General features: G+C 46.9%; 2 protein-coding genes and 1 long non-coding RNA gene across 3 annotated transcripts in view; 1 reads left to right on the forward strand and 2 right to left on the reverse strand.

Annotated features, from left to right (window-relative positions):
• Positions 1 to 15423, forward strand: part of LIAS (lipoic acid synthetase) — a 939974-nt gene that overhangs the window by 834154 nt on the left and 90397 nt on the right. The gene's annotated exons all lie outside the window — the stretch shown is intronic.
• Positions 1 to 15423, reverse strand: part of LOC126032527 (uncharacterized) — an 891448-nt gene that overhangs the window by 626523 nt on the left and 249502 nt on the right. The gene's annotated exons all lie outside the window — the stretch shown is intronic.
• RBM47 (RNA binding motif protein 47) lies at positions 1426 to 14407 on the reverse strand. Its single transcript, XM_049790129.1, has 4 exons — positions 13158 to 14407; positions 11437 to 11643; positions 8126 to 8331; positions 1426 to 2102 (listed from the first exon to the last, which is right to left on the reverse strand). The coding sequence occupies exons 1-4, from the start codon at positions 14374 to 14376 to the stop codon at positions 1863 to 1865; spliced, it is 1872 nt and encodes a 623-aa protein (XP_049646086.1). The 5' UTR covers positions 14377 to 14407; the 3' UTR covers positions 1426 to 1862.

Below are 15423 nucleotides of genomic sequence, written 5' to 3' on the forward strand. Positions count from 1 at the left end.
GTCATCTCACCCTAAGAGACAGGGTGTGGGAGGCAGGGAGGGAAAAGAAGAAAGGCCCTTGGGGAAAAAGTTCTTAATTTAAAATAAAGCTGAAATATGTAAGGATGGCAAGGTTCTGTGATTTAAATGACACCAAACCTTGGATTTGATGGGTCCCTTTTATGATATACAACACAACTATGTACCTGCATCCCTACTGCATACCTCACATTTCCTTGATAAGACCTTAAAGGAAAAATCAATTCCAAGTTGCTGTGTTTCATAAAGTAGATGACACACTTAACATTTTACTGTATTTTACATTCACTCTGTGAAACAAAACATAGGCACAAAACACTGCAGAAAAAAAAAATACGTTTGCTTTCCCATACACCAACCTTTTTAATAACGCTTGAAGTAAAACGCTTGCATTTTTGCACTACACTATGGAGTATGAATTGCAGAAAAAAAACAAACAAAGACAACTAAAAGGAGCACTGGGAGATATTTACAAACTAACTTCAAACTCACTCTGCCTGTATGTGCAAGACTCCATTCACTTCACCTGAGCACATGGCTGTGCACATCTGCAGAGTCAAGCTCTGTTCAATCATCAGTGTCTAAAACCCTTGATGGCCAGATGTGATAAGGCAACCAGATGTGTAACTTCCTGCAGCAAGAGTCCTGGGAAGGTGCAAGGGCAGGGTGGGGGGCGGGATCTTGTCTTAAAGAACATTCTCTGTCTCTTTATAAACTTAGACTTCAAAAAAAAAAAAAAGTAAATAAAACAAAAGCACAGAAAAGGACTAAAAGGCTTTATATTTGGACAATAAAGTAGCTTTGCAAAATGTTGTCTTCTGCAAACTATTAAAATTTTGTGCTTGTACATACTCCACTATTAAAAGACCTCCCAAACCCAAACAAATAGAACAAAAATAAACCCAGTGACTAGGACAGCAACAACAACAAAATTCAAGAAGTATAAAAGTCACCATATTTCTCTATCAGAGGAATTCACGTTCTACACTTGCCAAACTAAACTGGGGGTGGTGTGGGGCTGGGATCTGGGGGTAAAAGGGAAGGTGCTGATGAGCAAAGGCACAAGAAGCTGAAGCTTGAGGGGCCCAGGAGCATAGTGACAAGAGAGGAATATTCCAGTGTTTGGACTCAGAAGCGTGAACAGTCTTTTCAATGCTGGCTTAAGGAGAGAGACCAAGCGTTGACTTTCTCTTAAAAAATAGAACCATCATGGAAGAACACATGGTAACCCCCATCAACCCTTAGTGCCAGCAGAAATAGAGGTTTGACTCATTTCAAAATTGCACTTTCCAGTATAACTTTTAAAATAATGTTTTCTGTAGTATTTAAAGCACTATTGTTTTGTATCTTTAAATAGTGAATATATTTCTCAAAATAAGACCCTTTGTAGCTTGAGGGTGTTTCTTCTTCTTTTTTTTTTAACCTAGAGTTGATATATTACTGAAGGTACTACAAAATAGAAATCTCTGGAGTGCAGACATTAAGAAAATAACCTTCATACTGAAAATATATCCTTAAAAATACAAAAACAAAAAAACCTCTATACAAATGTACGACAGCATACAAATCTTTTAAGAGATGGTAGGTATTAAGGCACGAGCCTGCTGTAAGTCTCTTAGAAACAGACACACGCAGGCCTGCTAGGTTGAAAATAAGTCTCAAAAGAAAAAACCCCAAACTAGTGAAACCTTCATGTATATAAAAGATTTCAGTATGAGATAGAATAACATTCTTCACTTTCAGCCTTCGTCTGGATGCTAATCCAGCATGTGCTTTCTTCATAAATAGTAGAGGGGTTCCTTCAGGGGGAGCCTGGGGCACGGGCTATGCTCTTGTGGACAGGCTCAGTATGTCTGATAGACGTCGTGGATGGGCACCTGAATAGCAGCAGCAGGAAAGGCCTGAGGTATGTAGCCCGGGTAGCCGCTATAGACGGCTGCGGCGGCTGCAGCATTCTTCTGTAGTGTGGCAATCGTGGCTGTGGCAGGAGCAGCAAAGGGAACGTAACTGGCTCCATAGATCCCGGCAGTGGGAATTCTCTGAACATTTGGAGCCACTGTGTATACTGGAGTTATTGGGCGACCCTGAGGGGAGAGAAGAAAAGATTCTTATTAAAGGATTGTCCATGTTACCTGCCATTTGTCCTTCCACCCATCCATCCATTCATCAACTCATCATATGCCCATCCATTAATCCATCTATCCATTCACCCATCCTTCATGCATGCACTGTCTATCCATTTGCCCACACACCAATTCATTTATTCATTTACCACTCAGTCATTTCCCTGCTCATCCATATATTCATATGCCCAACTACTCATTCATCAATCTACCCACAATATGCCCTTCATGCATGTGTCTCCATCTAGTTTCCATGTACCAATTCATCCATCTAAAAACCCTTCCAGGGCCAGAGAGATAGCACTGCGGTAGGGCATTTGCCTTGCACACAGCAGACTCAGGACTGGTGATGGTTCAAATCCCAGCACCTCCCCATATGGTCCCCTGAACCTGCCAGGAGCGATTTCTTAGTGCAGAGCCAAGAGTAAACCCTGAGTACTGCTGGGCGTGACCCAACGGCCCCCTCCCCCCCAAAAAACCCCATTCATTCATCTATCTATCTATCTATCTATCTATCTATCTATCTATCTATCTATCTATCTAGCTATCATCCATCCATCACACACACACACACACACACACACACACACACACACACACACACACACACACACACACACCTGATCACTCACCCATATATCTACAAGCACCCATCCATCATGCATGCATGCATGCAAACATCCATCCATTCATCTACCTGACTCCCAGGGGATAGGACTGGGAAAGATGAAAGTAGGTTTTCATGCTCTGGGCAAGGAAGCAGTGTGTTGAACCAGAAACTGACACTCCAGCCAGATGGGACTGACTGGAGCCCAGCAATGTGGAAAGGTGAAGTTGAATCCTCAAGGCACATTCAAAGTTAAGTGGTGTAAAAGAAAGTACCAGATGTTTAAATGCTCTAGGACAGCATTCTTCAACCTTTCTTCATCTGTGGACCAGTATCTGTTGTCCACCATATTGGCTGACCAACCAACCAGTTATCCATGGCAGTAGATCAAGAGTTTCTACACCTGTGGACCAGCACCCGCTCATGGACTGTTAGTTGAAAGCCACTGTTCTAGAATCTTTGACTCACCTTTCCACATTTCAGTAAAATGCCCCAGAGCTAGCTAGAAAGTCAGTATTTTTACTAAAATATATGACACTACCTTCAACTTGAACTTAAATAGAAGGACAGGAAATTATAAAATGGGAATAGGATAGGGCCTGGAGAGATGGAACAGAGGGTAGGGTGCTTGCTTTGCACATAGCAGACCCAGGTATGATCCTCAGCATCACATATGGCCCCCAAGTTCGCCTGGAGTAATTCCTAAATGCAGAGCTGGGAGTAACCACTGAGTACCATGAGATGTGACCTCAAAACAAAACAAAACAAAACAAAAAAGAACAAAATGGAAGCAGATAACAGAGGGGAATAGCTTCTTCATCTGGGACCTGAAAAAAAAAAAATCAACCAACCAACCAACCAACCAAAATATAAAACAACAACTTGGGGGCCCTGAGAGATAGCACAGCAGCGTTTGCCTTGCAAGCAGCCGATCCAGGACCAAAGGTGGTTGGTTCGAATCCCGGTGTCCCATATGGTTCCCCGTGCCTGCCAGGAGCTATTTCTGAGCAGACAGCCAGGAGTAACCCCTGAGCCCTGCCGAGTATGGCCCAAAAACCAAAACAAACAAACAAACAAACAAAAAAACAACTTGGAACCACATAAATTTTTCTAATCATGGAGATTTCAACCCTCTCCCAACTTACTACAACATTAAGACAAATCATTCTAAGAGGTTCAAGAAGCAGCCAAATGAATTGTGCAGCTGTAGGAAGTATCTCCAAAGTGGTGACAATAGGGCTGGGTTTTGAAGGCTAAGGAGGGGTTTCTACATGAGGAAGTGGGGCAAGACACCTCTCAAGACAGCAGCCTCACTGTGGGGCCAGTCTGGCTCTGTGCAAACCACACTATACTTCCTTCTACCCAAAAGTGAAACATCTGTGATGTTTCTAGAACAGAAAAGCCTCCACTCCTCTATTTCCAAAGTGTTCACCGTGGAGCTAGTTCTGGGAATTACTTTATGAAAAAAGGGGTTTGGGGAAAAAACAAAAAAATACCACTGAACAAACTATCCAATGAACCTTCAGTTCCTTAGAATGTTTGGCAGAAAACACTGCTATGGACCCCATGTCTTTGTGCATCTTCAAAATATACAACTCAAGATACAAGTAATAAAGAATTAGATTTAATTAATCATTCCTGAATTTCTGATAAAGAAATTCATTATAACTCTTTTATAACAAACACCTGAAAATCAGTTTTTACCTTAGAAGCTCAATAAGAAATGGTTACCGTGGAAACCTCCAGCTTCACTGATTTATTAGGAAGACTAAGAATAAATAAGACTGGGGCCGGAGAGATAGCATGGAGGTAAGGCGTTTGCCTTTCATGCAGAAGGTCATCGGTTCGAATCCCGGCATCCCATATGGTCCCCCGTGCCTGCCAGGAGCAATTTCTGAGCATGGAGCCAGGAGTAACCCCTGAGCACTGCCGGGTGTGACCCAAAAACCACAAAAAAAAAAAAAAAAAAAAAAAAAAAAAAAAGAATAAATAAGACTTTAAGTTAACACAAACAAAAAATTTAAAAAATTACTTATAAAGACTGCATACATTTTAGGAGAGGGGGGTATAGATATAGCTCCTAGGCAATGTTGAGGGAACTGGAAGCCACTCCCAATAATAAGTAGATCACAAGGTCAAACATACAACACTGAGGACCATGATTGGAGTCACAGGAGAGATAGCACAGCGGTAGGGCGTTCACCTTCACGCAGCCAACCTGGGAGGGACTTGGTTCGATTCCCAGCATCCCATGATTCCCCAGACTGCCAGGGGCAATGTTAAAACTGTGTTAAAGCTGTAACGTGGCAGGACATTCACAGGAGGCAGGCAGAGACCAAAACACAATAGAGAACCCAGGCAGGACCTTATCCTTAGAGTTGAGGGGCAGCACCAAGCTCACACAATACACATAAGCAATTATGTCCAGGCAGAGAAAGGCAAGTAGCTCCTGTCATTCTGTGGGAGGTTTCAAAGAGTGAAATCACTACAGAGGAATGAGCTGTTTCCTAAGCAAACTCCTAGGGACAGACTGTGCAAGGACCTTGAGGCTAATAACCATTGTTATCAAACGATGATTGATTTTGTGATCCAGAACCCAGTCCTAAGACCTGGAATTAGGGCCTGGCTACATGTGAGACTGCATCAGAGACAAAATCCATGAGTTTTGTTTTGCTTTTTGAGTCTCACCTTCCTAAGTTCAGTGACTACTCCTGAGTCTGTGCTCAGGGATTAAGCTAGAAGGACTATATGCAGTGCCAGGGATCAAACCAGAGTTGGTTGCCTACAAGAAAAGTGTCCAGGGGCTGGAGTGGTGGAGTGGAGTGGTAAAGCCTAGGACAGACCACTGTTTGATCCCCCAGTGTCCCATATGGTCCCCTAAGCCAGGAGCAATTTCTGAGCGCATAGCCAGGAGTAACCCCTGAGCATCACTGGGTGTGGCCAACACTCCCCCCCGCCCAAAAAAAAAGAAGTGTCCTGACTGCTATACTATTTTTGAGGCCCCAGAAGTCCATTGAGTTTCTTAGCAGAGATTTTCTTCCCAGATTTCTGCTAGTGTGGCTGACAGGCATCTTTGGGGTCTTCCTGGTCAGTCCAAAGATGCAACTATCCTGACCTGTCACTGTATAGCTGAAAGTCAAAGAATGAATGTTAAAACTGTGTTAAAGCTGTAACGTGGCAGGACATTCACAGGAGGCAGGCAGAGACCAAAACACAATAGAGAACCCAGGCAGGACCTTATCCTTAGAGTTGAGGGGCAGCACCAAGCTCACACAATACACATAAGCAATTATGTCCAGGCAGAGAAAGGCAAGTGGCTCCTGTCATTCTGTGGGAGGTTTCAAAGAGTGAAATCACTACAGAGGAATGAGCTGTTTCCTAAGCAAACTCCTAGGGACAGACTGTGCAAGGACCTTGAGGCTAATAACCATTGTTATCAAACGATGATTGATTTTGTGATCCAGAACCCAGTCCTAAGACCTGGAATTAGGGCCTGGCTACATGTGAGACTGCATCAGAGACAAAATCCATGAGTTTTGTTTTGCTTTTTGAGTCTCACCTTCCTAAGTTCAGTGACTACTCCTGAGTCTGTGCTCAGGGATTAAGCTAGAAGGACTATATGCAGTGCCAGGGATCAAACCAGAGTTGGTTGCCTACAAGAAAAGTGTCCAGGGGCTGGAGTGGTGGAGTGGAGTGGTAAAGCCTAGGACAGACCACTGTTTGATCCCCCAGTGTCCCATATGGTCCCCTAAGCCAGGAGCAATTTCTGAGCGCATAGCCAGGAGTAACCCCTGAGCATCACTGGGTGTGGCCAACACTCCCCCCCGCCCAAAAAAAAAGAAGTGTCCTGACTGCTATACTATTTTTGAGGCCCCAGAAGTCCATTGAGTTTCTTAGCAGAGATTTTCTTCCCAGATTTCTGCTAGTGTGGCTGACAGGCATCTTTGGGGTCTTCCTGGTCAGTCCAAAGATGCAACTATCCTGACCTGTCACTGTATAGCTGAAAGTCAAAGAATGAACTAAAAGACACTTGGTGAAATATTAACAGAGAAATAAACTTCAAGTTATAATTCTCTTTCTGATTAACAACAGCAAGACTAGTGCTCAAGGACCAAGAGATAATACAGTGGATAGGGAACTTATCTTGGCATGTGGCTGACCCGGTTTTGACTCCTGGCACCAAATTCAGTCCCTGGTGTCCAGCCACTTTCAGGAGTGGTCCATAAGCACAGAGCCAGGAGTAAACCCTGAGCACTGTCGGGTAACTCTACCCAAAGAAAACCATCTAATAGAAATGAGTCTGAAGAAACTCTAGAGAAGAGTACACTATGAGCAATGGAGGGGGAGGAGGCTGGATTGGGAGGGGATAGATGGAGCACAAACGAAGAATTCCTAGATTTTGTAAAGTTCCATTTTATACCTCTCTGTTATCAGACTCATATGCATATCAGAGAGGGAGAGGGGAGAGAACGAACAAATTTGAATAAAAAATTTCCAAAGTGCAGGAACTTGGAATGTGGACATGTAAACAGTCTCAATGGACTTTGGGGTCAGTTTCTTAATAGAAAGGATAGGAGGGCCCGGAGAGATAGCACAACGGCGTTTGCCTTGCAAGCAGCCGATCCAGGACCAAAGGTGGTTGGTTCGAATCCCGGTGTCCCATATGGTCCCCCGTGCCTGCCAGGAGCTATTTCTGAGCAGACAGCCAGGAGTAACCCCTGAGCACCACCGGGTGTGACCCAAAAACCAAAAAAAAAAAGAAAGGATAGGAGGGAGGGAGGAAGGGAGGAAAGAAAGAGAGGGAGGCAGAAAGCTGTGCTCAAATTATTTTTCTTCCCCTCTTTTCCCTCCCCTTTTCCCTTTTCAATAAATTTCAAAAACAAGAAAGAAAAAAAAAAGACACTGAGAAGTGGGGCTGGAAAGACAGCATGGAGGTAAGGCGTTTGCCTTTCATGTAGAAGGTCAGTGGTTTGAATCCCGGCATCCCATATGTCCCCTGAGCCTGCCAGGAGCGATTTCTGAGCAATGAGCCAGGAGTAACCCCTGAGCGCTGCTAAGTGTGACCCAAAAACCAAAAAGAAAAAAAAAAAAAAAAGACACTGAGAAGTAACACAGGCAGTTTTGGTATTTTGCTGCCCATCTTGAATAACAGAGTAGGAGAATTATTACCTAAAATCTTCCTGTCCTCTCATAAATCATATTTAAAAAACCTCTATCATCTGTCACCAGGTCTCATGGATATCCTGGGTAAACATACAGGTAAATCTTCTAGTTCTCAATTAAACTCATTAGAGACACTGCATGAGTACACACACACACACACACATGCATGCACACACGCACGCTTCAATACCACAGCATGAAAACCTCCTTCCACCTGGAATGGTGGTGGCGTAGACACTGCAGGGATGATGGCAGCGGTGGCGGCGGCAGCAGCAGCAGCCGCTGCACTGGCAGGGTCTGGCTGCACAGCAATAGGGCTAATCATGTGTTCCATGGTGTGGATTTTGCCATCTTCAAGCATCTTAGGAGCTGGTGCAGCCTGGAACATGGAATACTGGGCCCCGATGGCAGGGATGGCCACTGCAAGAGAAGAGCAAGGCGGGTCAGGATAGTCTTAGTTTTTGAAAGGGAAAACAAAACAAGCAAGCAAGCAAACAAACAAAAACAAGTGAAATAGTCCCAAGCCCAGCCTTGGCAACAGATCAAAGGAAGTGCATAGATAACCAGAACACGAGTCAAGGTGGGCAATGGTCTCCCACTGGTCACTGAGTTTGGGTGCCTAAACCAATGTCTCCTGCTACTTCCAAAAAGAGCCCCATACAGAGCAAGCATGGGCATTCCAGCACTGGGGAGGCAGGCTCAAAAGGCCAGGAAATGCTCAGGGTTCCCCCAGTGTGGGATGAGTTGCCATCCTCGCCACCAAGTGCATCCAGGTCTTGCTCTCCTTTAGCAGAAAACGGGTTTTGAATCAAGTGCTCCATTTCGAGAATCAGGTCTGTGCACTTCTTCTCCTCATGCCCCGCCTATACTTTGATCACTCTTGCTGACTCCAGGGAAAACAGACTGAAAAATGGAAGATTCCATGACATCTGCTCCTAAGAGGGAAGCATGGGATTCGGCCTATCAGCGGCAATGAAAGGGCCATGGAAGACTGGGGTTGGGGGAACACAGCAGTACTGGTGAGGAGGGTTGTATGGATGTGTATGTTAAAGGGGAAGGAGGACTATAATATGCAGATCAAAAACTACCCTCTTTTAATGATTTTTCTCTCACTGTTAGTATATTAATTTTACTTATTTGAGTAAAAGCTGACTAGATATAAGGTCAAAAGAATAAAGAAGATTGGCTAAGCTAGAGGTTCTCAACCTTTTCCCCATGATCTCCCTTCCACTCATTTCCTTCCTGTGTCACCTTATCTTGTGCTAGCCACACTTTGCCTCCTCCACATTGACTGATTTTCACCTTTGTCCTCTGTGATATATCCTAAACCCAATAATGGTATGGTCAATTAATAACCCATATAGTGTCAACCCACTGTTTTTCTGGTCTACCACCCACAGCACAAGCTCTCATGCTCAGATGATTCCCTACAGAGCTTGTGCTTCTTCTAAAATGAAGGTATACATCTTGCGGATGAATCAGGAAAGGAGCAGAGAATTGGGGTTTAGAGAAAGCTATGCATGGGAACTGCTGAGGATGCACTTAAATTTTGCCTCACTGATCGACCATGCAGAGAAATTTCTACCTCAAGCCCCAGGCTCTAGTTTTCATCCCCAGTTCAATCTTAAACTATTGCAGCTTGCCAGCACATAGCTCTCTCCCACAAAAGTTGAGATGGCCAAGTCCTACATCCAGATTCTGTTCAACTCAATCACAGAAAGGGATCTGCCTTACACTGCTGAGTGCATCAAGGGTAAGCACTCATTAGGAAAAATAACAGTGGGAGAAATAATTTAACTGAAGAAATGGCAGAATTTTCAAAGATATTATTATTATTATTATTATTATTTTTTTTTTTTTTTTTTTTTGGTTTTTGGGCCACACCCAGCAGTGCTCAGGGCCTTTTCCTGGCTGTCTGCTCAGAAATAGCTCCTGGCAGGCACCGGGGACCATATGGGACACTGGGATTCGAACCAACCACCTTTGGTCCTGGATTGGCTGCTTGCAAGGCAAACGCTGCTGTGCTATCTCTCAGGGCCCCAAAGATCTTATTTTTGTTTGTTGTGCTTTTGGGACCACACTGAGTTGCACTCACGGTTTACCCCTGACTCTGTACTCAATTACTCTTGTGGATTTGGGGGGACTGTATGGGATGCTGGGGAATGAATCCTAATTAAAAACAAAACAAAACAAAAAAAACCACTGAACAATGTCAAAAGAAATCTATTCTCTTTTGTTTTGTGTTGTTAGGAATTGAACCCTGGGCCTCACACATGCAAAGCAAGAGCTCTAGCCACTGAGACATCCTTTGAAAGAAAATTGTGGGGGTTTTTTTTGTTTGTTTGTTTTTTAACCAGAATGGTCTGAAGTCAGCACAGTGGCCAAGGCAAGTGCTAGCAGCAATGGGGCCTGATCTCTGAGCATTGCCAGGTGCAGCTCTGGAGGTCCCCAAAACTGTGGAGGTGGCCAGAGTAATCTCCCACATGGCAGGGCCCAAACAGCGTTCTTAAGCCTCTTGCATTCAACCACCAGGGCAGTGGGTTCCCCAGATCTCCTGAGTCCCTCTTGGAAGGCTCCTCAAAAAAATAAATACAAAACCAAAATAAAATACAATCAACCCCAAATAATGAATGCCAACTTCTGTGATCAGTGCAGTTTTCTTGCTGCTGTCTGAGCGGCAGTGCCAAGAGTGCCCTGTCCTCAACCAGAAGAAAGCTGAGAGGGCCAGGCAGGGCTGTGTCACTGAGCTCTGCAATTCCCCCCTGTGAACCAGGAAGCCACCCTCCTTCCCTCCCTCCCAATCTTCCCATATGTTTCTGAGTGGTGTGTGCTAATGGGGACTTTGTGCTCCACAATGGAGTGAAACAAAGAGTTCCAGCAAGTTCCTTAAAGATTAGGATCAGAGAGCTCTATCTCACATTAGGTGGCCAATGGGCACTAATAAACGTTGGCAAACTGGTTTTTGGGGCCTGGAGGTGGAAGCAAAGTTCATGGTTCTTGGCTTGAATTACTGGCGAGTCCCCATCCCCCAGTTCATGGAGCCAGCAGGAGAAGGAAATAAGTGTTGGAAATTAGAATCCAGGGAAGAAGCAGCTGTAATAACTTTCACTACAGGCTGGTTACAGGGTATTCTTAAGTCTGTAAAGACCAGCATGAGGGATGAAAAGTACTATTTGCAGCCTGAGGGGAATTTTGTTCTAGACCCTCCACCATACTCAGTGGCACATATAAAAACCATACCCTGGCCGATGGGGGTCCACATAGGCTCCAGGAAGGAAGAAGACATTTCAGAGCTGGTAGACAATATTAAAGAACTCAATTTTCTGTCACAGGCTCTGGACTCAGAGACTGAAATACTCTCCCACGCACCCCTCCCCTAACTGAAAGACTGAAACAGACCTAACCAGGTGCTGAGAGCAAGAGGTTCCATTTGTGCCTGTAAGAAGTCCCTTGCAGATAAAAGAACCCAAGAAATGTTATGGAATAATTCCAAAGGTAGGACATCTTGCTCCAGTTCAGACTAACCTGTACCAGGCTGAATGGCAACTGGGTTGACTGCAGAGATTTCCAGATTCGGGACGAGTTCGTATCCTTTCTCCTGCTGTTTTCCTTTTCCTTCGTGATATCTGCTGTATATGCCACGGCCAGCAGAATATCCCCCGAGGTATGAACCCCGGGGCCCCGGAGCTCTGTTGCCAGCTGCACCTCGACCCCGGCCTCGAATGCTGCCTGCTTATAATGACAACACAAAACAGAGTGAGCCACAGATCCACTGGTCCCCAAGACAACCTTGACTCTATGATTAGCCATTTAAAGGCCTGTGCTCAGGTTCTTTCTTGCTGTGTGCCTTGTGGTTTATTCCAAGAACTGCTAAAGGGATTCCTGCATTCCATTCCAGCCTGGATGCCCACCCCAGGGTGCTTGCTTCAAGTAAGAGACAAAGGTGCAGGAAAAGCTTCTAGCACCACAACTGCAGCCTATCAAGGAAAGAAGGCTTGGGAGGGATGGACAACTGGGTTTACCTTCCTCCTTTTTACTCATGAGAAAATAGCCAGGGGCCTCATGAAAGTTACAGTTGGTTCATGGAAGGATGGGACCCTGTGCATTACATCCTACTGCAAAGCTGTCTTATTTTCTATCTAGACCCTATTTTACTTTAGAATATTTATTTATTTATTTAGCTAGTTAGTTTTTAGGCCATACCCAGCAGTACTCAGGGGTTACTTCTGGCTCAGGGCTCCAGGTTCATTCCTGGTGGTGCTTGGGGGGGGGGGGGTCCCACTGGGATACGGGGGATCAAACCTGGGTGAGCTGTGTGCTAGGAAAATGCCCTACCGTGTGCTATCGTTTCAACCCTAACTTTATCTTCTTTCCCCTACCTCCCCAACAGAAGCAGACTTTATTTTCTTATAAGAAGACGTAACAATTTTTGTTGTTGCTTTGGCTACACTCAGTGATCATTCAGGGTTACTTCTAGTTCTGCTTCCAGGAAATCACTCTTGGTGGGGCATAGGGGTGTGTGTGGTCCCATTTGCAGGGATGGGGCTCAAACCAGGTCTAACTATGCCTCACTCGCTGCATTATCTCTTAGCCCTCATAAGCAGATTTTTTTGGGGGGTTGGGTTTGCTTTTGGGTCACACCCAGTGTTGATTGGGGCTCACTCCAGGATAACTTGGACCATAGGGGATGCCGAAGACCAAACCCAGGTCAGTCTAGTTGTGCAAAGCAAACACCCTACCATCCACTCGCTATATACTCTCTCCAATCCCTTCATAAGCAGATTTTAACCTAAAAACATAGCGAAGCCTGGCCCCTAAATCATGCAAACGCTCCTCTCATACCCACAAAGGAAAGACCTGCAGCCATTATCCTTCAGTGCTATAGCGGAGTAAAGGCCGCCTTCAAGCTCCAGCAAAACCCGAGGCACAGAACCCAATAACTCGGGGCCTGGAGTGATAGCACAGTAGTAGGGCTTTTGCTTTGCAAAGAAGTCGATCCAGGACTGATGGTGGTTCGAATCCCGGGCATCCCATATAGTCTCCCATGCCTGCCAGGAGTGATTCCTGAGTGCAGAAGCAGAAGTAACTCCTGAGAACAGCTGGCTGTGACCCAAACATCCTTTCCCCCAAGAAAAAGAACCCCATAAATAACTCAAAAGCAAAGTTGCCCTCTGCAACACCATGCCATTGGACCCTCTGTCCTCTCCGCTCCCCCCATCTTGCCAGCTCCAAGGAGCCCCACTAACCTTTCACGAAGTAATCCCTGTTGGGCCCGATGAGCGCGTTGTAGGGGTAGCCGTAGTAGGCCAGGGTGTAGGGGTCACAGGAGTAGACGTAGCCCGGGTGGGGCACCGCACCCGCTTCGGCCAGGCCACCACCACCAGCAGCAGCACCACCACCCCCCTTGGCTGCCTTCTGGTAGCGGGAATACTGCTCCTTGTCCACAGGCTTGGCCAGGGTGACCTCCAGGCAGGAGCCCTCGAGCTCCGTGCCATTGAGATGCGTCATGGCATGCACAGCATCCTCGCGGCTGGCGAAGTGCACGAAGGCGTAGTCGCGGATCTTCTTGACGCGCTCCACGCAGCCGGGGTTGAAGCGGCCGAAGCTCTTCTTGATGGTGTCTTCGGTGGTCTCGATCATCAGGTTGCGCACGTAGAGGATCTTGACGGTCTCCATGACGTGCTCGTCCACGTCGATCTCGGGTTCGGCCCAGTCCACGGCGATCTGGTGGCCCCAGAGTTGGATGCGGCCCGGCATGAGCTTGCGCCGGGCCATGGCTGCGGCCCGGTGGCTCTCGTACTCCACGAAGGCGAAGCCTCGGTTCTTCATCTTGTCGGCCGCGCTGGCGTACACGATGACGTCCAGCACGCCCTCGGTGACCTTGGCGATCTCCTCCAGGATCTCCTCGCGCTTCTTCATCTTGGGGATGCCGCCGATGAAGAGGCGACAGTTGTCCACGCTGCAGCACACGCCCAGCAGGCGGCCCGGCCGGATCTCGTAGTTGTTGAGGTCCCGCACGGCGCGCTTGGCCTCGTCCTTGTTGCAGTACATGACGAAGGCGTAGCCCCGGTTCTTGCCGTCGAAATCCATCATGAGGCGCAGCTCGTAGATGCGCCCCACGCTCTCGAACACCGGCACCAGCTCGTCCTCGTACACGTCGCGGGGGATCTTGCCCACGAAGACCTCGCAGCCCCTCTGCGGGTGCGCGCCTTCCCAGCCCGGGGGCGGCCCTCCGTATTTGCGCTGCCCGTTCTCTTGCACCAGGCTGTAGCCCGTGCGCTCCATCAAGGCCAGCAGGGCCGCCTCGTTGGGGGCGCCCGCCACGCCCTCCGGGGGGACCTTGCAGGCCGCTGCTGCTGCTGCAGAAGCCGAGGATGCTCCCGCGGCATTGGCTGTCGTGGCCGTGGCCGTGGCTGCGGCGGGGGAGTCGCTGCTCATGGCTGCGGTGGAATCTTCTGCGGTCATAATGTCAAAGGCATCCACAGGGCGAGGCGCACGCACACACACCTAGGCCAGGAGGGGGGAAAAAGAAAGCCACAGTGAAGTGGGGGAAGGTGAAGGTCAAGGTGGTGGCTGCAATCTGGCTACGCCTCCCACCCCACCCACTCCACCCTACCCCACCCACATGATTGCCTCTTAAGGAACAGAATAGGGGGTGAGGGGCTTGCAGGGCCATGAGTGCGAAACTGATCACTTCTGGCCAAAGACGAGCAAGCTTTGAAAACTGGGATTCAGCCTCAGAATATTGGCAAGAGGTGTTTTGCAGGAAAAAAGGTAGAAGTGACTCTGGCAGAGAGAGAAAAGAAAGAATTTAAATCAAAATTAGCAAATACTTCCTCTCAATTGGTACTACATATAGAGCTTGCTTGCTATGTGAAAACCTCACCTTTTAAAAACATATTTTTATCATTTTTGTTGTTTTTTTTTGGGGGGGGGGCCACACCAGGTGACACTCAGGGGTTACTCCTGGCTCTGCGCTCAGAAATCACTCTTGACTTGGGGGACTATATGGGATGCAGGGAAGGAGGGAATAGAACCACTGTTAGCGCGTGCAAGGCAGCCGCCATTGCTGCGTCATTGCTCCGCCCGAAAACCTCACTTTTGTGGATGGCACTATCATTTGCTCAGTCCCTACACTGGCAACTCAAATTGATTTTTTGTTGTTTCGGTTTTTTTTTTGGGGGGGGGGGGATAACACTTGGCAGCGCTCAGAGGTTACTCCTAGCTCTTTGCTCAGAAATTGCTCCTGGCAGGCTCGGAGGACCATATGGGATGCCGGGATTCGAACAACTGCCCTTCTGCATCCAAGGCAAATACCCTACCTCCACGCTATCTCTCCGGCCCCAAATTGATTTTCTTTTACTGCATAGCTGTGTAACGCCATGAAATGTGTAGTGGTGGTTTTGTCTAGCTCAACGACTTTGAATAGTCCAATTCACTAAGGAATTTAAGTTCGGCAGCACTGTGGGGGGGACAATTTGAGGGTATTGTATAAGGGAGAGAGACAAGCTG

This window comes from Suncus etruscus, chromosome 16 (genome assembly GCF_024139225.1).
Source record: "Suncus etruscus isolate mSunEtr1 chromosome 16, mSunEtr1.pri.cur, whole genome shotgun sequence".
NCBI classification, from domain to species: Eukaryota; Metazoa; Chordata; class Mammalia; order Eulipotyphla; family Soricidae; genus Suncus; species Suncus etruscus.